At 43.9% G+C, this 22,998-nt stretch overlaps 1 protein-coding gene across 4 annotated transcripts in view; it reads left to right on the forward strand.

Annotated features, from left to right (window-relative positions):
* Nucleotides 1–22,998, forward strand: part of NAV2 (neuron navigator 2) — an 852,675-nt gene that overhangs the window by 806,342 nt on the left and 23,335 nt on the right. For 3 of the 4 annotated variants that reach the window (XM_004369713.1, XM_004369712.1, XM_004369714.1), the window contains 10 exons: nucleotides 772–795; nucleotides 910–984; nucleotides 6,375–6,458; nucleotides 6,773–6,884; nucleotides 8,495–8,640; nucleotides 11,372–11,544; nucleotides 16,630–16,783; nucleotides 18,178–18,340; nucleotides 19,069–19,169; nucleotides 21,659–21,754. In XM_004369713.1, the coding sequence (XP_004369770.1) occupies nucleotides 772–795; nucleotides 910–984; nucleotides 6,375–6,458; nucleotides 6,773–6,884; nucleotides 8,495–8,640; nucleotides 11,372–11,544; nucleotides 16,630–16,783; nucleotides 18,178–18,340; nucleotides 19,069–19,169; nucleotides 21,659–21,754 (1,128 nt within the window). Of the gene's footprint in view, nucleotides 1–771; nucleotides 796–909; nucleotides 985–6,374; nucleotides 6,459–6,772; nucleotides 6,885–8,494; nucleotides 8,641–10,959; nucleotides 10,969–11,371; nucleotides 11,545–16,629; nucleotides 16,784–18,177; nucleotides 18,341–19,068; nucleotides 19,170–21,658; nucleotides 21,755–22,998 lie in introns of all 4 variants that reach the window. The other variant, XM_004369711.1, reaches the window with a different exon arrangement.

Consider the following 22,998-nt stretch of genomic DNA (forward strand, 5'->3'; position numbering starts at 1 on the left):
ACATAGGGCCCAGCGTAGAAGGCTTGGTCAATAAGAGGGGCCACAGGCTTTGCCCCTACTCCTCAGGGACACAGGTAATTGGGGGACTTGAGGTAGGGCATCAGGAAGGCAAAGGCCACATGTATCCTAACAATCTGGAGAGTCACCAGGCTGGCTGATGGGGACTCCCAGCCACCCTCACTTTGGGGGCCACTGCTCTTGCTACAGTTTCCTAGAGAGATTGGAGGGAGGGATAAAATGAGGATAAACTGCTATGAACAGTACCTCCCAACCTCCAGCTAGAGTTACCACATAAAATATGGAACTTCAAATTATATTTGAAATTCAGATCAGCAACAAATAATTTTTTAGAATAAGTATGTTCCCAATATCTCATGGGACTTAACCCACTGCCGTTGAGTTGATTCTCACTTAATCGTGACCCTATAGGACAGAGCATGGGACATACTTATACTAAAAAATTATCACATACCTCATCACATACCTTCTCATAAGCCCCTTACCCTATTACCATCCTATCTCCACATGGAGGTAGGGTGGCTCCTTACAAAGAAATAATTGAAGGTGTTGCTGTAATTCCTTGGAATTCTTATTATGATATGCTGTTTGTATTTTAGCCCTTTCTGATTGGGCAAATAATTAAACCAGTTTGTCTAGAGAAATAGAGTAGAGGAGATGGCAGTCAGTGCCCAAATATGGATTCTCCATGGGTTGGACTACACTGTAGTTTCTTCCTCAGTGGGTCTAATGTTCCTTCTGTTTTCTTTACAGCCAGAGGAAAAATGCCAGTCAGAGGTAAGGAATAGTTTACTAACTGGATTTCTTCTCTCACTAACATCGTGTTTTATTACCCAGCTCAACCTGGGACGGACTCGCAAAGCAAGTAACTCTGACCCTTGTCGTCTTTAGATTCGCAAATTGCGGCGGGAGCTGGATGCCTCCCAGGAAAAGGTTTCAGCACTGACCACCCAGCTGACAGCAAATGTGAGTACAGACACAAAGGCCGTAGCCATCTGCCTGAAGCCACTGCTGCTCCGAATGTTACCTGAAGGCCTCCTGACCCTGAACATCGTAGAAGCAGCAGTGTAATAAAAAGAACATGGGCTTTGGAATCAGGTGTGAATGTCAGCGCTGACACTGAATGTCTGGCTCGGTGACTTTGGGCAAGTTTTTTAACCTCAGAGGCTATAAATATAGCTTCTCTGTAAAATGAGGAGATGGTAATACCTCTCAGGATTGTCATGTGATCAGTTTGAAAATTTGATTGGGGGTGGGGAGAAGAAAGGTTTAAAAAAGAAAGAAAGAAATCCAGGTCTCCACAATAAACAGCCAGCTGCTCTGTAATTATAATATACAGGATTACGTGTTTAGGAGGCACTGCCAACCAGCATTGAATTCAGTAACTGTTGGAGTGCCAGCTATGCCCTGGGCGTTGTGGGTTCAACAGCAAAGCAAGCACAGTCACTGTTATCTTAGCATTCAGTTGCTGGTACAGCAGATAGACAAAACAAGCAATTTTGCTACAACGTGATAACTGTTATGATAGAGATAAAGGGAGGAGGCTGTGGGAATATATAGGAGGAGTACATAACTCAGTCTCTGGGGAGGGGGTCAGGAAGGCTTACCAGAGGAGGTGACATCTGAGTGGACTCTGGATGGATACTATGTGGAGGAAGGATGCACGGGGAGGACAGCATTCTATCATTCTAATCAAAGAGAAGAGTTTGTGCAAAGTCCCAAGGTGAAAGATTTTGGTGCATTTAGAAACTCTAAGTGGCTCACTGTAATTAAAATGTAGAGCTTAGATGTGGGGAGAGAGGTAGGGTGGAGAGGAGGAGGAAGTAGGAGGCATTGAAGAAAGGCGGGGGTCAGATTGCAGCGTGTCTAGTTGTAGACTGAGGGTTTGGAATTTATCCTGAAGTTAGTGGAGACCTATCAGTGAGTTTTAAGCAGAGCAGTGAGGTGGTCAGATTGCTCTTTAGAAAGGTTCCGGATAGTGGTGTGGAGACTGGGTTCAGGGGGTCACAGTGGAGGCCGAAGTCTATAAAGCAGCCCTCTGCAGAGCTGTGACAGGTGAGGGCTGAAGCTCAGAAGGTGGAGCTTAAGGTATTGGAAGATGCTGAGAGGCTCTGAGGCCAGGCTTCCTACCCAGCAGTACACTGCCCAATCTCAGACTACACAGATAAATTTGTGTGAGCTTCTGTCATAAACCAACCTGCTTAACTTCTCAGTTTTGTTAAATTGGAAAGCGACTTTAAAAAGTTGTCTTCCTTTAACCAGGAAGTGGAGTTAGTACTCAAGAATCGGTCATTTACCTGGAATTTTTACCCAGGTGGTTCCCAGATTAGGAGTCCTTGGCTGCTGTAAATGGTTAACATGCTTGGTAGCTAACCAAAAGGTTGGAGGTTTGAGTCTACCTATAAGTACCTCAGAAGAAAGGCCTGCCAGTCTACTTCCAAAAAATCAGCCATTGAAAACCCTTTGGAGTACAGTTCTACTCTGACACACATGGGGTCACCATGAGACGGAATCGACTCAATGGAAACTGGTCAATTCCCAGTTTCCTGAGTCCACTCAAGGAAGGAGACCTGGTGGCGCAGTGGTTAAATACTCAGCTGCTAACCAAAAGGTCAGCAGTTGGAACCCACCAGCTGCTCTGTGGGAGAAAGATGTGGCAGTCTGCTTCTGTAAACATTACAGCCTTGGAAACCCCATGGGACAGATTTACTCTGTCATATGGGATCGCTATGAGGCGGAATCGACTGGAAGGCAGTGGGCTTGGTTTGAGTAACACAGAGCTTGACCTTAGTTACAAGTTCAATAATTGGTAGCTGCTATCACTATTGTTCAGTCTGCTGAGGTCTCCTACATTTCTGGAACTCTGATTTTTTTTTTTTTTTGAAAACCCTAACATACTTAGCCCCTGCGTGTTTTACAATCCTTTATTTTCTTTATCTCTTCCCCTGCCGGTAATGCTACCGAAAGCATATCAGGAATTGATGTGAGAAGTGAATTTTGAGGCTTTGATCCCCTCCAAAAAAACGGCAGAGGTATTCTTCTATGGGTAGATGCTTCATCTGAGTAACCAGATGTGTACATTAACATCCAGGACCAATCCCAGCCCACTGAGCTGGGGTCTGCTAGGTGAAGTCCGGACATTTGAGGCTTGACACCAACCCCCTCCCAAGTGATTCTAAAATACCTTCCTAGTTAAGAATCATAGCCCCCTTCTTAATCAACAAATAGCCATTAATCTGCTTATAAATGAGCATGGGTTAATTCCTGCAGTGACCTAGCACTGCCACCAGGGCCACTTGGAACGCCATTCTTTATTCCAGAAGGGTCAGTAAGATCCCTTACGTTATTCCAAAAGTGTGTTTTTGCTCCTCACAAAAGCCATTGAATCCAGTATTGTTTTAAAGTAAATATTTAGTCTTACCACACACCACAGGCAGGGCTAGCATGTTTTATTGTCTGCCATCTTTCTCACATGCCAAGCTGTGTTTGTTTTTCTAGGACAAACTACTCAAAGCCACCTTCGCTGGGTGTTTTTATACCACTCCTGTTTGTTTTCCCTTGGAATGTGAGAATGGTGATTGATGAGAAGGTCGTTGTGTGGCTCTGAACCAGACTCGGAATGGCCTCCCCGGCCCCTATTTTCATAGTTGAGCTCATGACACAAAAATAGTCCTTGGGTTTGCCAGCAAAATGAGACCCTCTGCTATGAACTGGCTCTTCAGAGCAAATGTGGTTTCTCTTTGAGCCTGCAAAAACACTTCCTCAATAACAGTCTTCGTGGGGTCAGGTTTTTGTTTTTGCTTTTAACTGAATAGGAAATATGGATGCCCAAATAGAATCATGGGTGGCAGCCAAGCACAGAATTGAAATAAATAGAAATTTAGTCATTTAAAAGTCTTCGTCTTTTTTTTTTTTTTTTTCCAAATTCAAGGAATAGTAGTCATTCTTTTAGATTTCCATGCACTGGCCTGTTTCCTTTACTACTATGTGACTGTCTTCAGTTGTTTGGTTTTGCCACGTTCTGCAGGACAAACTAAGGCTTATCTCTTTATTTTAAAATGCAGGGGCATTTTCTCAATTTTTTGTAGGGAGAGAATGTGCATTCAGAAAGAAAATAGCTCTTCCATTCAACATTTCTATTACATGTGGTCCTGCTCCCTGCCAACTTCTATGGCTGTTGGACAAAAGATTCAACAGTTGATCCTAGAAGTAGCTTACCCTCAACTATCCCTGTTTGATGAAGTCTAGGAACGGAGGCCTCTGATTCACTCCTCAAATCTCTCCTTAAATTGAAATTGTCCACTGAGCCTCCTCACAGCCCAGGGCAAAGGCCTCTCCCCTGCTGTTCTTATCCCACCCTTATTCTCTGCTATGTCATCAATCATCTTTTCCTCTAGAATTTTACAGCACGATCAAATCTCACTTCTCCCAAGACTTCTCTCACGTGTCCTCTGCTGGTTCTTCTTCCTATCCCTTCTGTAGCCCTCTTGTATCTACCCACCTTTTCCCTAGGACCTTCTCTTGATCTCCCTATACCTGTGTTTTCAGTAACACATCTCCTTTTATGATTTATTTTGTCACTTTCATATTCCCAGACCTCTTCCTTTCCCGCTCATCGCCCATTCATTCCTGTGTTAGGCAATTCCTTACTAGTTTATAGAAAATTTTCACCTATATTAGTTCATTTAATGCCCATAGTAATCTGGGGAGAACAATATTGTCCCCATGTTATAGATGAAGAAACTGAAGCCAATAGGATTAGATGATTTGCTCAGAATTGTGGATAATCAAAGGATTAGAACTGAGGCCCTCTAACTCTAAATCCTGTTCCCTTCCTAGTGCCGTTATTGTTGTTGGATGCCATGGAGTTGATTCAGATGCATAGCGACCCCATGTAACTGAGTAGAACTGCCCCGAAGGGTTTTCTAGGCTGTAATCATTACAGGAGCAGGTCACCAGGTCTTTTTCCCACGGAGCTGCTGGGTGGGTTTGAACCACCAACTTTTTGGTTAGCAGCTGAGTGCTTAACCATTGTGCCACCAGGGCTCCTTCCTTGTGCCACATTTTCTCTTCAGTCCTTCATTCACTCATCCTACCACACATTTATTGAGTGGCTACTTTGTGCCAGCACTGGGGATACAAGGGTGGGCAAGACAGACATGGTCTCAAACCTCATCAACTGTCCACCAACTAGTGTTCCAGCTGGTCTGCTGCTTAAATGCCTCTAACTACGGGATATTCCATGATCCCATTTATATAAATAGAGTTTGGAAGTTAGAATATCTTGGCAGTCTAATGAATCTCTCAATTTGATTTCTAAAAATTTCTTAGAACAACTGTTTGAGAAAATGCCCATTCTTTAGTCTTGGTTTTAACAATAATATCAGGATCCTTATTCAGTCTACCAACATTTCACTATTACTCTGTGTCCCAGGCAGAGGCGTCGTGCTAGGACACAAAAGTACATGTTACCCTTAAAGAGGAGGATCACAGAGAAGAGTGCAGGCAAGAAAACACCGTATTTCTCAATTCTGAAATACACTTTTTTTTTTTTTTTTAACATTTTAACATCTCTAAAAACTGGATGCACCTTTTAATTATAATTGGTAGCATTTTTTTCTTTCTTAATAATATATAAAATAATGGCACATCTGATGCTGTTCTAGAAGAGGTGTGTAAAAGTGCGGGGTAGCCTGGGAAAATCCTAACTCCGTGGGGAACCTGGGAAAGGTTTTCTCAAGGAGGTAGCAGATGGGCCTTGCTTGCAGTGGCTTTTTATTAACTAGGATGATAACAGGCACAATCTGAAACCCCTTTGGTCATTCATTCTACAGATATGTTCAATCTGAGCCTCTACCATGAGCAGAAGTTCGTCCTACGATGTAGTACAGGAGACAGACAAAAGTCAACAATCACAGGACTCCATGTATCTTTAACTGTGATACCACAAAGCACATATCAGAAGTACAATGTGCTTATGAAAGTGAATATGAAGGAACCTACCCAGCGCAGGGTTGTCATGGAGGCAGGAGCTGAGATCTCTTGAGAACGCCGTGTAAAAGTTAGTTGGGCAAGGAGGAGTGTAGGGGAAGAGCATTCCAGGCAGATGGAAAAGCATTTACAAAGGCCATAAGGTAGGAAGGAGCACAGGGTATATGAGGAAGCAAAAGGCTAGAGCAACTGGATCCCAAAGAGTGATGGGAGTGGGATTCAAGAGGAGGCTGAAGAAGTAGAAGAAGGGGATAGATCAAGTACCCCTGATAAGGATTTCAATTTCAGTCTTTAAGATCCAGCACCTTTTAGGCACTCTTGCGTTGCAAGGTAGTGTAACCCATGGCTCTGTCTTTCCCCTCCAGGCTCACCTGGTGGCAGCCTTTGAACAGAGTCTTGGAAACATGACAATCAGGCTCCAGAGTTTGACCATGACGGCTGAGCAAAAGGCAAGGCAGAAAGGATGCTTTTTTTTCCTCCCTGCTTAGAGTTAACAATAAACTGAAAAATAGTACTCTCTTTCACTTCAGATAATTGTATAGATTTTAGTATACTTCTTCAACTATTAGAATTTAATTGTAAAGAGTTCTTACTACTTTCATGTGCTCATTTATGCCCATTGAAAATTGATCCAGCTTCACGTATAAGACAGAGGTTTTGTTGACCTCCTTCATTCTCCACTCTCCTTGGTTGGAGCTAAATTGTTCTTCATTCTCTGTACAGAATGATTTTAAGATTACCAGTGTTTTTTTCTGTTCCACAGGACTCAGAACTGAATGAGTTAAGAAAAACCATTGAGCTGCTTAAGAAACAGAACGCAGCTGCCCAGGCTGCCATTAACGGAGTAATTAACACCCCAGAGCTCAACTGCAAAGGTAAAGTCACAGAAACAGCCTTCAGACAAACCACCTGCCTGCCCTTAGGAGCCCTCCCCCCATGACATATGATGCAACTTCCATACTAGAAGGTCCGACTTCTAGTCAGTTGGTCAGGCAAACACTTTTAATCTGGTTACTTCTGGCCTCTGCACATGGCAATTCCAGCTCATCCTCTTCTCTGATGTGTGTTAAAGTGTTTCACAGCCCTTAACTCCATCAACACTTTGATACTTTGATGTTGTTATTGGGTAAACTGAAATGAGTTCATCTCTTATTTATCCAGGAAGATATTTCTGAGTGAATTGCTTTTCCCTTGTGTATTTTTACTTGTATTCAGGGAGAAAAAAATATGGGCATGTGGGTGACTTACCTCTTGCCATAATGATATTAAGAGTAATAGAATAGTAATAGTTAACATTTATGGAACACTTGCTATGTTCTAAACATTATGGTAAGTGTTTTAAACATTTAATTATCTCGTTTCCTTTCAACAACAACCTTATCATTGTTGATGAGAACACTGAGTTTTATTAGAGACCAGAGTCACTTGCCTAAGGCCATACAGAGTTGTAAGTAGCAAAGGTGGGGCTGGAACCCAAACATATTTGACTCTGCAACCAGTGCCCTTAAAAACTAGGCTGTCGGTATAGTTCTGTGCTCATGAGGAAAACTATCTGTAAACTTTATTTCTGGTATCAGTGTCATTTTAGATGTCAGGCCTCCTGAAAAAGTGATGATAGAGTTGAAATGGGAAGGATTAGCAAGGATAGTCCAGACAGAGTAGACGGAAAGGAGCATTCAGGCAGAGGGACTAGCATGTGTGAGGGCCCTGTGGTGAGATGAGTTTGGCATTTTCAGGGGGCTGCAAGAAGGCTGGTGCAGTAGGAGGACAGACAGCAAGGGAGAGAGGAACTAACGACAGAGGTGACTGTTGCTACAACTCAACAAAGATCATTTTAGTACTGGTGGCGCAGTGGTTAAGAGTTCAGCTGCTAACCAAAAGTTCAGCAGTTCGAATCCACCAGCCGTTCCATGGAAACCCTACGGGGCAGTTTCTACTCCATCCTATAGGGTCACTACGAGTCAGAATCGACCTGATGGCAGCAGGGTTTAAGGCTTAAGAAGGAGTCCCTGGGTGGTGCAAACAGTTAAACACTTGACTACTAGCTAAAAGATTGGTGGTTAAGAACCTACCCAGAGGTGCTTAGGAAGATAGGCCTTGCAATATCCTTCCAAAAGGTCACATCCTTGAAAACCTTATGGAGCACAGTTCTACTCTGAAGCACATGAGGTCGCCATGAGTCAGAATTGACTCGATGGCAGCTAACAACGATATCAAGGCCTAATAGCTGGTTTGGGGGCTGATTCTCTCTAAGCCTCCCCTGACTTCGGTTTTGCAAAGTGGGGATTGAGAGAGAGACCTCATTTAATTGACAGAAAAGGGCATAGCACCCACCTCCTGAAGGATCTTAAAACCAAGTAAACAAAAGGTAATATCTCAGGGGAAAATACCCTGTAGTCCTGGGTGTGTGAATTTAAGGGTCATTCCCTGGGACAGAGGCATGGTTCAAGTCAGCAGCTGCTGATACCCTGCCTCTGCTCTCCAGGAAACGGTACCTCCCAGGCTGCAGACCTCCGCATCCGCAGGCAGCACTCTTCTGACAGCGTCTCCAGCATCAACAGCGCCACCAGCCACTCCAGTGTGGGCAGCAACATAGAGAGTGATTCAAAGAAAAAGAAGAGAAAGAACTGGGTAAGTGTACATCCAAAGACTCTCTTGGTACTGACTGAGTCAGCCTCAGAACCAGTGTTTCTGAAGGATCCCAGAGAAAGCCCAGGGGAGCCCTTAATTTCAGAACATAGGCCTTTGGGAATAGATGCAAGGAAATGGTTTGTGGATAGATTTTTCTGAAAATTAATGCTGTCCTCAGCCAAACACTAGGATTTATAAAATAACCACCACCTTGTAGTTTTTCTGTTTCATGAGACTTTATGTGAAATACTGATCTTTCATTTCACATAAATGTCATTTCTTCCTTGTTAAATGTTGGCCACAGAGTTTTAGATAGTAGAACAAAGATATTCTTTTTTAAGTGTATTCTTCTTAGTTTAGTTAGTTCCAAAATATTTTTTTTTTAAGTCACAAGTTAACCATAGTTAACCATACCATATCTCATAGTTAATCATAATCTTTGCCTATTTATTGACATAATTGCGTAGGATAGCATCAAACCAACCTTCTCTGAAAATCTTTTGACCATGTCTTGTAAATAAAAATTTCATGATGTAGATGTTATGAGTTAGTGAGTGCTTCTAAAACTAGGGGTTGTACCCAAAAACGTTTGATAGGATTAGTCTCTATGTTTCCATAATCCCAATGAGCTATTTGAATTTCTTCACAGTGATGTCTTGGACAGTTTTTCCCACTCTCCTGGGAAAATCCTACCTCTCTGCCCCATTTTTTTTTTAAGTTCTGCTCCTTGTCTTCAGTGCAGGGATATCCCAAGTTGATCAGGAGTTGGCCAGTGTCCAAAGGGTCCCATTTGTCAGTGTTGCCAAGATCATGTTTTCATAGTAGCTGTAATGTCCTCATTCATTCCATACACATCTCATTCATTTTGTGTCATCTTGGATGGGTGGCGAGGTCTAGTCATAGAAGAGTTGAGGGTTTAGCAATTTTGTTTATTGATGACTTGCATTGGAGACAAACTAAAAGGCCAATCAGTATGACCCTCTTGTTGTTCTGATTAATTTTTTTAAACTACTAATGGCTTTTAGTCAACTCATCTGCTATAACTAAACAGCATTAATTCATGGTTCTGTTTCTATTGATAAATTATACTATTGATAAATATGGTCTGATTTGATTATCAAAGTGATGAATTTTTTCCTGTGAAAAATAGCAGTTTTCAATCTTCTTCGATTCAAGAAATAAAACTTGTTTATTTTGCTTTGAGACAACTCTTGGCTATCAGTGAAATCAGGGAGAATGGATCATTTGCCTCCTCAGATAATCCCAAGGTTTAATTCTGTCTAATCTTTGTAATCTCCTCTTCCACCTGGCATTTTACCAGAGGTAGAGGCAAGTACTTAGGTTGATGGCTTGCATGCCAAGTTATTGTATTTCTATGACTACTGTCTGGACATATGATCAAAAGTAGGAAATTGGAGAGAAATGGGATCTAGATTCACTCACAAACTGGACGAGCGGTTTGTTATTGATAAGACATTGATGGCAGAAAAATCTCATCAATTTTCAGAATGGCGTGTTTTCTGAATTCTCAATTGCTAAGAAGACCCCCCAGAATATATTTTCAAAAGGAAAAAGACCTTTAAAAAAGGGAAATTACTTTTTAAAAGGCCTCTATTCAAGACGAAGCATTATTTTGTGGTCTAGAAAAATGCATGCTTATTATCCTGGCTTTCAGAGAAGACATTGTACTTTATTCCTTATGTTCTTATTAAAATTTTCAGGTCCATCTCATGGTTTGGGGAATTTGTGATATACTAGTTCCTTTTTCCCAATGTAGTTAATAAATTTCTTAAAAATAACTATCCATTTCTTAAGTAACAAGTGAGATGGCTAATTCCCTGCTTATTATTGTATCTTTTGTGTATACAAGGCTAGCAGGAACTCCTAAGTAGGTATATCAGGATATGTATACAACCATGTTGGGACCAATAAAGCAGTGAAGGTACCATTGCTGAGAAAAAAAGACATGCTTCCCCCCACCAAAAAAAAAAATTAAGACAGAGTGATGACTGCAAAGAGAAGAGAGGATGAGGAGTGCAGGAAGTGGGGAAAGGGCAGTCATTTCAACCAGACAGGGGAAGCTGGAAGAATTTGGCTTGTAGGGGGCTTCCCCACCCACTGTTTCTTTCCTTTCATAATGGAGGGAGATGCCCCCACCGCTTTTAAAGATTCATGTTCCTACTGGAAACCTCTGTGTGTGGTGTTATTAGCCATGTTGTGTCTAAAAAGTCCAAAGCTTTCCCTGTCAGTGGCTTTCTCTGTTAAAAATTGTCTTTTTTCCTTCCCCTTCCCCATTTTTGCTTGCATTTTCTCTGGCAGGTCAATGAGGTAAGCAAGACCAACTTTAATCTCAGATACCAAGCTAACCCATCCATTGATATGACTAACCTCGTTCGCATCCGTCACCATGTCTGGGCATCCTGCTTTGTTGCTGTGTAATCTCATCTTCCTGACATCCATCTGCTGAGCCAGGCTCTGTCTTGCTGTTGGCATCTAGTCTTGAACCAAGAGTAGGCATGGAATGTTACCACAGGTCCAGTCCTTTGAGCTGTCCACACCAGATAACTTTTCTTCCCTAATGCACTGTTTCAAGAGAGCTGTTGGGAACGTTTTCCACTGGTGGGGGAAAAACGTGGGAGAATTAATTGCTCTTTTGTCTGCATGTCTCTGTTTTGCCAAGGCCTAAGCATTGGTTGCAGCCCCTGCCAGGCTGACAGTCTTGTATATTCAGTTACGCAGCTCCTTCAAGCAAGCTTTCGGAAAGAAGAAATCTCCAAAGTCGGCGTCCTCTCATTCAGATATTGAGGAAATGACGGATTCTTCTTTGCCTTCCTCACCAAAGTTACCGCACAACGGTTCCACGGGTTCCACTCCACTGCTGAGAAATTCTCACTCTAATTCTCTGTAAGTCTGTTGGGGTAACCCTGGTCAGATGACATCTTTGGTCCTGAAGAAGCCTCTCAAACAGGAATGATGAGGAGTCCTGTTATGATACATCTGCTTCTTGGAGACCCCTTATGTCTTGCTTTAATAGGACTACATGTATTCTTTCAGTGTTTCAGGGCTAGTGAGACTGGCCTTGGGCAATTTGCTTAACCTCACTTTGTTTCCGTTTCTTTTATATGTTAAATTGGGATAATGATAGTGTTCTCCTTATCCTAGCCTAAGGATTGAACAAGATAAATGGATGTAAAAGATCTAGAACCATCTCAGTGTGAGAGGGAGATGTGCTATGAGTGTTGGCAATTATTGCTGAAATTCTGGTTCACTAGGGTGACAAAACTTAGATTATACTTTTGTTCTTTGATCAAAATTTAGTGTCAACTATTTCTCTGAGGTCAGAACTCAGAAATTGAAAGTTCATGAAGAGATGCAGTGGCAATTCTCTTTACTGAAAGATTCTATATTCATAAAAGGATTCATCACCGTGAACTCCCCCTAGTAAATTTAAAATGGGTCAATTTGTACAATGTCTTCAGGAACACAGCTAGTTTTGTTGAGTGAGACACTCATTTACTCACTTGGCGTTGGTGTAGGTGCTGTTCCCCCTGGCTGCAGTTTACCTAGAGGAGAAGAGTCATGGTACTCTCGTCCCAGCCACTGTCCCGTGATTTCCACTCACCATCCATTGGTCATTCGTCTCTCAGGGGCATAGGCAGACAGTCCTGTGCCCCAGCGAAGAGCTTAAGGCCTAGACAGTAGAGGCAAGAGCAGGTCAGGAATGGCTTGGGATGGCCGAGTGGGGCCCAGGTGTCAGCTCAAAACGTGTCCCAAAAAGGCTGCCCCTGCCTTGCTCAGAGACGAGGCTCAGCTCTCGGGAGCATCAGAGGGTTCAATGGAGCCGAATTCCATTTGAGACCATGGTATTGAGGCCAAGAATGAGGGAAGAAGAACTAGAGAACAAGCAGTCTGCAAAGAATGTTATCAGCAAGATGAGACAGTGACTGAGAAAAGATGAGCCTTGTGGCTGTGGTCTGAATGGCCATAGAACTAGGGTTAGACAAGGGAGGTGGTTGGTTGTACAAACCTCAGTTTCCTCATCTGTAAAAACGGGGCTGATTATATCAACTTCACCAGATTTTTGTGAGCGCTGTTAGGTATTGTGTATTCAGGACCTCCATCTTCCCATTCCACTCTCCTTCAGTCTCAGAAGTCCAGGAGTGTGGAGCTGCCCCTAAGTCCACTTACCCAGCTTTCCAGCTGAAGATAGCAGCCTGCCCAAGTGTCCCAAGTGGCTTATCAGATGAATGCAGGAAGTTTAGGCAAGGAGATCAGCTTGTCCAGAGGCCAGGTCTTTGTTTGCACACCGACTGCATGGAAGACAGGAAGTGGAGAAGAGGAAACAGTACAGAAACCAAAAAAACTAAACCGGTAGATTCCAAATTCTGGTGACCCCACCTGTTTCAGAGTAAAACTGCACTCCGTAGGATTTTCAGTGGCTGTGACCTTTTGGAAGCAGATTGCCAGGACTTTCTTCCAGTGTACCTCTGGATGGATTCAAATTGCCAGTCTTTCAGTTAGTAGCCCAGCGTCCAATTGCTTGCCCCACCCAGGGACCCCAAAACGGAGGATAGGTAGTCCCTGACTTATGACAGGGTTCGGTTCCAACAACTCCGTAGTAAGTCGGTTCTGAAGTAAGTCAAATAACTCATTTCAAATTAACAACTGATGCGTCTTATGATACAAAACACTGAATAAGATCACACTATATGCCTGGTTTGCAATGAAGTTTGGGCGTGTGCACAGTTCAATTGTCATATGTTGTTAGTGTTGAACTTTGCCCAACTTCCTATCCATTATGACTCCCGATACCAACTTCATTGTAAATCAGGCCACAGTCTGCTTTACAGCAGTGTTTTGAACAGTAAATCATAAAATTAAACATCTGTGAGTGAACATCTGAGAATGATAACATCAGCAAATTATGTGCTGTAACATTATATACAGTGCATATTACTAACAATAAGATGTACCAAAAAAAAGTCATAAGTGCAGTTCGTGGTAACTTGAATATGTCGTAAGTTGGGGGTCTACCTGTATGGGGCCATGATTTTTACACAAGCCCACCCACTAGTGAAACATGCCCAGTCAGTGTCTCCATTTTACTTAGACTAGCAGTTCCTCTTCTCTTGGGGAGCACCCTGGGAATTGGTTGGTCACAGGGAAGTGTACTTCTATGTGGGCAAGGGTAAAAATCTGAGTGGGTGAGGGGAGAGGAGGACTGAACCCCAGTGTGTCCCTGAAGTGCCCAGCACGGTGCCATGAGTTTTCTTGAGTGAATGATGAGCGATTGAAAGTGTATGTCATATTTGATCTGCAGGGTGCCTGAGAAGTAAATAAAGAATAAGTTGGCTATGACTCTACCTAACATAACCCATTATCCCAAAGCATCTGAATCCAGTTGTTTCCTGACTGGAAAAAAAGAATTCATCATCTGTTCTTTGTTCATTGATTTAAACTTTTTACAGGCAGTCCCCGGGTTACATACATCTGACTTACAACTTGTACTTGCCCTTTAATGTTATGTCAGTTTGCCCTCACTTTGAATGATTGAACCAACCCCTACTCACAACAAATTCTTCATCACAATCACCTTCACTTGCTGCACGCTCAGCTTTTAAATCATTGAAAAGGCGTCGAGCCTTTTCTTGCACTAAAGTAAGGCTAAATAAGAACCATATGCACCTGTTCAACTTACCTACAAATTCGACTTAAAGACACAGCTAGGAACGGATCTCGTTTGAAACCCCGGGGACTGCCTATATATTGCAGCCTGTTTGAGCAGAGCACTGCTCTAGATGATCTGAAGAGAGACCAAAGGGGATGCTAACCAGAATCCCATGCCTGTTAAGATTAGGGATGACTGGGGACATGACACAGTATAGTTCATTCAACTTCTGAGCTTTGGCTGTATGTCAGGTACCGTTTTCAGCACTGGTTACAACAGTACACAAGATAGATCTAGGGTGGAGGACCCTACTTTCCAGGGCAGGAGACAGACAAACCCGTGAATAAACTAGGATATCAGATCGTGCTAAGGGTTAGTGCAGTGAGTTAAAATAGTGTGTTAGGATCCAGACTACGTTGGTAGCAACTTTAGACTGGGTAATCAGGGAGGTAACATTTCAACTGAGATCTGCAAGGCGAGAGGAGCAACTGTGTAATTCCGGTCAGTAACACAAGCTGCTGCAACAAACTCAGTCCCAAAGCCCAGTGGCTTAACATCCGACAGTTGATTTCAGGTTCACTCCAAACTCAGTGCAGAGATTCCTAGGGGACAGGAGGTCAGCCGTGTGGTGATGTGGGCACTGAGACTCCTTCCATCTTGTGTACCCAGCAATTCCTCTGCCAAGTGCCCTGTGTCCATCCAGCAGATGGGGAAGGGGAGGTGCAGAGGATTCTCAGGAGGGTTTTGTGGGCTGGACCTGCAAGAGGCACAAGGTACCTCCGTGGACCATGACTCAGGGCCATGCAATGGGCAAGGTAGCCAAGTAAGACAAGAGAGAAGGGTGCTGATGTGTTGCTCTGTAGGACTCCTAGAAACCAGAAGCAAGAACTTTCCTTCCAAACCGCTTCCCCCATAGGGATTGGGTGTGGTGGACTCTTGGCTTCCCAGCCCTTTTCTTACATTCCACAGCATCCACGGACATTGGAGATGTTTGTTTTTGGTCTCGTTTTTCAAAGGGTGGGCAGAGAGCACATACTTATTTCCAACCTTGAAAGGTTTGTAAAAATGTGCATATGTAGATGCGTGAGGGAGTTCAAAGAAGAAACCAAAGACAGAGAGGTCAGGGCTTAGAAAAGTCCCAACCCTGTGGCCAAAAGGAATGGCAGCCGTGGGAAGGCAGAAATCTCCCACACTCGAGGTGTTTAAAATTAGGTATGCCACCAGCCCTGCCTGGTGTCTGCCTGGACAGGACATCAGGATATGCTGGAATAAAGTGTTAGAGACCGACTAGGAAAAAATATACATCCAATTGTTTCAATAAGTGATCCATAAAGTAGACGAGCATTTATGGAGCATCTACTGGGTAGAGTAGGTACATGGGCCTTAGAGTTAGCAGACCTACCAGGTTTTTAAGATTGCAATTCATCATGACTTTTCTGATCTTCCACTTGGTGCGGATCTGAGTGGTGTTTGAAGAGCAAACCTAATTAAGCACATAAGGAGCCCAGCCTGGAAGGGCCTCTTCATAGAAGAAAGAGGAACAAAACAGCATCCCACAGTCAACCTTGAGCTGGTGTAAAGCTAGGAAAGAAAGACAACTAGCCATGGCCACACTATTGCGAAGTCCTGATAGAAAACTTTCAGCTTCCACGTCATCTTCTCTGGTCTGTAAATGTCCTAAGATGTTTCTCTCCCTTGCCGTGAGCTTGTTAAGCAGTTGAGGGGCTCTGGGGTAGGGGTAGGGGGCAAGCAGTTAAAGAAGACTGCTCACCCTAGTTGCTTTAAGGCAGTGGGTTTTAGTTAGGTCACAAGAAACACACTAGCTCCTTCCACCCATATCTTTAGAAGATTTCTTCTTCCCCTTTTTTTGGCAAATGAAAATCGCCCCTCAGCTGTCTGACCTTCCAGTTTCTAATCTGTAAAAAAGACAGTTGATCCTGCTTCTCTCAGTGGGTTTCGGACTCGGGTCATGTGGTGTCATTACAGGGGCCCAGCTGTAACACACTGGAGTTTGAAACCCTGAAGGTTACTACTCTCTTCTGCCATATCCTGTTTGTCCATAGATTATATAGACTTTTGCTGAAAGGCATGCCGAAGCCATTCTGCTTGTCGGAGCTCAGCAAAGAAAAGCGTAGAGAATCAATAAAATCTGTGAGTTTCAGGTGCTTTTGGTATTGCCACCTCCAGGAAACAGCAGGCAGCTGGTTACACATGGTTACTGCTGACCAAGCCTGATGATTGACATGACCCAGTGGTCAGTGGCGGGCTAGAAGGAGAGGGAGTCAGGGCTGCCCTTACCAGTAGCATTCCTCTTTCCCTAGCATTTCAGAGTGCATGGACAGTGAAGCCGAGACGGTCATGCAGCTCCGAAATGAGCTGAGAGACAAGGAGATGAAGCTCACAGACATCCGCCTGGAGGCCCTCAGCTCTGCCCACCAGCTCGACCAGCTCCGAGAAGCCATGAACAGGATGCAGGTGAGAGCCCAGGAGCATGGGCTGAGCCCAAGATCATCTGGAAAGGAGCTTCAGGAGGTTGCTCCCTGCCAAGCCTAAGGGTTACCTCGCAATCTCGTGGCAGCCCTTCTGTTCTGCCAGCTTCTTTCTCTCTTTCTCCTTTCATTCCCTCCCACACATTGCTCAAAGACCAGTCCTTTTTTTTTCTCTAAGTTTTAAAGTAGTAGTTAATGGATGTAGAAATATTCACAACATGTTTTTAAGTAAAAAATCAAGCAGGAAAAACAACAGCATGCACAGAATGATTCCAGGTTTGCACAGAAAACAGTGCTGAAAAGATAAACATATAGCAAAATATTAATAGGGTTTTCTGGATTCAAAGACGAATCTTTTGAAAGTCTGAGAGGTTTCAAACCCAGTGCCCTGCCTTGCATAAGACTCTCGATGAATCCTCCCCCAACCCCTCTGCCTTTTGCATGCAGTATGGTCTCCTTCACCTGGCTTTCAAGGCCTCCTACAGGTACCTTTTTACTCCTAATCCCTATCCCTCCCCTTCCAGGTTCTACTCACCAGCCATAGAGAGCCATGGATGGTTCCCTTCACAGACCACAGGAACCCCTTTTTCATAGTGTTCCCTCCACTTGGAATATCCTTTTGCAGATCCAAATTGGATCTTTCCCTCAAGAAGCCCAATGCTTCTTCCTTCCAGGTCTTTGAGCTGGAAAAGTTTGTGCTCTCATCTGAATTCCTATAGATTTGTTCTTAAAACCCCTCCCACCTTCTGCCATCAATGGAAGGTATTTGGGTCTTCTGAGTTATTCATCTTTGGATCCCTTTCTCTGAACTTAGCACCAGTGCCTCGCACGTAGTAGGTGCTTCATAAATATTCATCAAATGAAAGACCCCTGTGCCAGATGAAACCTCACTGGAGAGCAGCATTTCTCAAAGGAGGTTCCCTGGAGACTTCGAAAGGAGAGCTCTTTGGTCAAATCCGTTTGGGAAATGCTACACAGTATGTATGCCTCTCAGAGATACCAACACAGAGTAACTCATTAAAGCCTCTGAGAAGTCCTGCAGTAAAAAAAAAAAAAAAAAACAGTCAAAGCCAGAGTCTCCCAGACTTCTTAGATTGTAAGACTTTTTCATTTACACTCAGGCAACAGAGTTTGGGAAACACTGCTGAGGTCTTTTTAAAGGCCAGTTCTCTGAAAGAATGGACGCTCGCCTGCCAGACATGTCTTGTGTGTACAGCAAAGGCTGCAAACACTGCTGAGTCTCTCTGATGGTGTTTCTCATTCTGCTGTGGCTGTGATAGCCACTTGATCCCTTCAAGAAACTTTCAAGTCTTTCCTCCAGAAAAGGCTTGCTCATATTGCACCCACCTAGTAAGTGTCGTTCTCCCTTACTCTTTACAGAGTGAAATAGAGAAGCTGAAAGCAGAGAATGACCGACTGAAGTCAGAGTCTCAAGGCAGTGGCTGCAGCCGGGCCCCCTCCCAGGTGTCCATCTCTGCCTCCCCGCGGCAGTCCATGGGCCTCTCACAGCACAGCCTGAACCTCACTGAGTCAACCAGCTTGGGTGAGTGGGGCCACAGGGCTGGGGACAGGACTGGGCCTGCAGCTGGCACACTGGTCTCCAAACGAGAGCCCCAATCTAAGCAGATCAACAGATGAAATGGAGAGGCAGCAGGCGTGTGTGTACTTGGGGTTTGTGTATGTGTCTGGGTGTGTGTCTGCTATCAACATGAGCCTAGCCGTTAGACCGCTCTCATGCTTTGCTCCAGCGCCCCAGATTCTCCAAGCCTTGAGCTTGGATCCCCTCGCCCACCATGCTGAGTTCCGTTTGATCCATTTTAAAAGGCTGACCTGCAAGCTGAATGCTGCATACAAACCCCATAGTCTCAGGTCCCAGTTGGGGCCATGGCTTGGTCCATGACCTTCCAGCCTCAGGATGGATTCCAGGCTGGTGCAATAACCAGCAAACATGATCGAGGTTTTTTTTTGTAAGCGTATTGAGGCTGACGCTTTTATTTTTTCTCCATGATGCTGCTATCGCTGTTGTTTTGGTTGAGCCTCTCCCTCCTCGCACTTCCATTTGGCAAGGTGCATTGTCAGCCTTGGTTGGTCCACCATTAGTTTCTGTGGTTGCATTCTCCATGCTGCCCTCTCCCCCTCCCCTACACCCTCACCCCCTTTCCCTGCACCCCCGACACCTGGTTGTCCCGCTGCCGACAAGCAACGGGGGTATCAGGAAGCCAGCTTTGCTGTCCCCATGTGCCTAAGGCTGTTGATGTTTTCCATTCGCAGACATGTTGCTGGATGACACTGGTGAATGCTCGGCTCGGAAGGAAGGAGGCAGGCATGTTAAGATAGTTGTCAGCTTTCAGGAGGAAATGAAATGGAAGGAGGTTAGTTGGATCCCTTTCCCTGCTCTGCCTGCCCCTTCCCCAGGTAGAAATACCTAGTTTAGTGATTTAACTGTAAAACCGTATCACCTCAGATTTGGAAACACTACTAATGCTTTTCTTAATTAACCATAATCTCCAGGAGCATTTTGACACAATTAAAGTGAACAAGCGGCCCTTTCCCTTTCTCTCGTGTTTGGAAAGTCTAATAAAGAGTACTAAAAATGGTCCCATGTTGCACTTTTCACGTAATTAACTCGATACTAACATCAGTCAGAAATGGCTTTTCTGAATTTAATATATTCCCAGAGACATCAAAGGCAGCTAAGCACAGTTAGCACTGAAAGTACAGAAGTAAGCTGACCAAATCCAGCTGACCAAGAGCATCGGTTTTATCAGGCTGTTGGACTGCCGAAGAGGTAGACACAGAGATGGAGACAGCCAAGCCAGGGAGCACTCCTTTGGGTGTTTTGACTCACCAAGCCTGGGGAATCTGAGTTTTCTGAGTATTATTTCTGTTCTCCTCCAGAGTCTAGGAGACTATACCACCACTGGAGACTATTCTGGGGTGGGGTGGGGGGCTTGACAATGAAAGTTGATTTTTTAATCAGTGATTAAATCCAAATGATGCTGTGAATGACCATCTCTCAGAGAAAAGGGTAAAGGCCTCCCGAGTCACTATGTCAAATCCCCTGAGTTTTGTTAGTTATTTCTTAGTGTTTCTAGCCAACACACTGTTGTAGTTTCATACAGCTAGGGGATCCACCAAAAAATAGATCAGTTACTGAGGATTCCAACTCATGGCCACCCCATGTGTGTCAGAGTAGAACTGTGCTCTGTAGAGTTTTCAATGACTGTATCTTTGGATGTGGTTGCCAGGCCTTTCTTCCAAGACGTCTTTGAGTGAACTGAAACCACCAATTTTTTGGTTAGCAGCTGAGCATGTTAACCATTTGCACCACGCAGGGACTGCAGGGGGCCGACAAAACCATAAACCAAACCCATTGCCATTGAGTGGATTCCAACTCATAGTGACCCTATAGGACAGAGTGGAACTGACCCATAGGGTTTCCTAGGCTGTAATCTTTACAGAAGCAGGCTGCCACATCTTTCTCCCACAGTTCAAACCGCTGATCTTTTGGTTAACAGCCAAGCACTTGACCACTGCACCACCAGGATTCCTTAGGGGGCCCACAGTGCCCACCAAAACAAAATGTCTACAGTCAGACTTTTCTTTGCCGCAGGATTCCACTTCATGGCTGGCTCTTTAGTGTCAATGAAGGGACAGACCCAGAATTTTGGAGCTGCCAGGGGTTTTAGAATCATCTAGCCTAGAAGTCAAAATTCATTCTCATGGTTAGGACCATTGCTCAGGTAAATGCAGGTGATAACTTCTGATCACGTCTTATTCTCAAGATCATCAATGTGAACAGATAGATCTTAAATTCAACAGAATTTTGCAAGTCACTTTCAAAAACTATCATTCTGAATCACCACAGCATCCAGGTGAGGTTGACTGACCAGGCATTATCTCCATTTTGCAGTTGAGAAACCCAAGACCTGAGCGTTACTTGACCTACGAGGCAAGTGGTAGGGCCAGGTCATCAGACTGCAAGACTGTGCTCTTTTCTCTGCCGACTTTGCTTAACTGCCAGATGTCCCCCCTCACTCTCCTGACTCTATATCCTTATGAGCATGTTAGATAGTTAAAAACCCAACCGAATGGATTCTTCCATTAGTTTTGCTTTAATCAGTGTAATTAGTTACCTTCCACCATGCAGAGCCCTATAGGCAGAAATGCAAAAGAGGTAAAAAAAAAAAAAAGATTGTTTTTTGTGAACTTCTCAGAGTTTTACTAGTTTTCGGAATTGAATGTGTTTTTAACTTTTAATTTAAAAAAGGAATAAATGTTATTAAAGAAAAAGTAGAAACTTATCTGTCCGGAAGGAGTTTAAGATTCAGCAGGGAGATAAACTTGATACACAAATAAGACAGAAACACCTAAAAATACACATCAATGACTACAGACTATGTCATGGATAAGCTGTGTACAGAACTGTAGAAGTAATTGCGAGCTCTGAGCCTGGTGGGGTTAATCGTTGAAGGATTCCAGGAAGAGGTGAGTTTATAAGCAAAGCTTGGGAAGGGTGAGATGGCAGATAGGAGAGGAGAGCACATTCCAGGCCGAAGGAAGTGTGTGATCCACTCACTGAATCAGGTGCCCACTTAGTAGAATGTTCCAGATTCCAGAGAAGAGATCCTCTCTTCCTCTCCCACAGATTGCTGTTTTAGCCATTGGAAAGTCATATAGAGCAAGAGAAGGTTTTAAGGCTGTTGTAGTCAATCTAAGTTATACCTGGTGTTAAAACAAATAGGACTTTTATTCCCCTCTCAAACCACTGGCGGAATTCTAAGGCAATCTAAGTCCTCTGCTAAAAGGTGTCCAAAAAGATTCACCTGTTTTTCACCTGCATACATTTCCTTACCCTTAGGATTCCAGACCACATCTCTTTCTTATTGGATGCATTGGAGTTAGTGGCAAGACGAAGTGGGATGTACTCGATGGGGTGGTTAGACGGCTGTTCAAAGTAAGTATTTCAAGAAGATGGCTACAACATCATACCTGACATGGGGGCCTGGGCTTAGGAAGATAAAAGGCAGCTTGTGTCCTGAACTTGACCAGTTTTCAGACCCTGTCCCCTCTTCCACATCCTCCTGTTGCTGAAACTTGTCCCGTGGCCCTCAAGTGAACTGAAGGATGATGAGTCAGTACAGGCTGGTGATTGGCAAAACTCTTCCTCCCATCTGCCCTTGGTAGTGATTGGCCAGCTCATGAGTGTCATTTCCCGAGCCTAGGGCAATTATTTGAATTTTGCACGGTGAACTGCTAATGTCCAAATTCTTTTTGCCTTGGAATTGTGTCCTACTGAATATGCTTTGGACTATGTGATCTGTGACTGAGGCTAAGACATCAATTTCCATCCTTCATTTCTGGGCAGTTTGATCTGACTTGCTTCCTGTGTCAACATTTAAGGAGTCTCTGAATTGTGCTTCAAGTGACATTAGCATTTGATCAGTGACCAGTGTCAAGGATGTTGTCATACTTATTTGTCTGTTCTCTCTAATCAAACCATTGGGTTGGGTGTTGCCACAGGAGAAACAAGGATGGAGGTGAACCTTGAAACATACGGTGATTTTGAAAGACGTTTTTGGTACAATTTTCATAGTGTCCCGAAGTAAGTCCATAAACACAGCAGTGCATTAATCCTATCTCCTGAGTAATAATAACCCACATTTACTATCCCAGAAACCCTGTGAAGCCCTTTACTTACATTATCCCAGTTCATCTTATTATTTTCCCATTTGAAGGTGAGGAAAGTTGAGGCTCAGACCGGGTCCCTTGCCTAAGGTCATGGATCTAAAACTAGATCACGCAGTTCTAGCTGAATGGGTCCGACTTCAAAACCTGACATAACTAGTACACTGTAGTCTCTTTCTAGCACCCAGATCCAAGTGGCTTCACACAGAGAAAGTTCTACTCTTTGGTGGGTCAGTCTGTAGAAATGTGACCAGGCAAGAGACGTGAGTGGCTTAGGGCGGGCCAATTCTACTGCCTGACCTAAAACGTTATCTCTGCTGACAATCAGCTGGGACATCCTTGGATTAAAAAGACAACAGTTTGATCTGAAAACAGCTTCTGGGGCATCATGGTAAATGAGAAAACAAGACTATTAAAAGCAGAGCCTATTATTGGCCTCCACCTTCTCATTGTGTGGCCACGCAATAGCCTGTGGGTCTTAGTTCTAAGTTCAGTGACATAAAACTTCTTGGT

The sequence above is a fragment of the Trichechus manatus genome, unplaced genomic scaffold (assembly GCF_000243295.1).
Source record: "Trichechus manatus latirostris isolate Lorelei unplaced genomic scaffold, TriManLat1.0 scaffold00006, whole genome shotgun sequence".
NCBI classification, from domain to species: domain Eukaryota; kingdom Metazoa; phylum Chordata; class Mammalia; order Sirenia; family Trichechidae; genus Trichechus; species Trichechus manatus.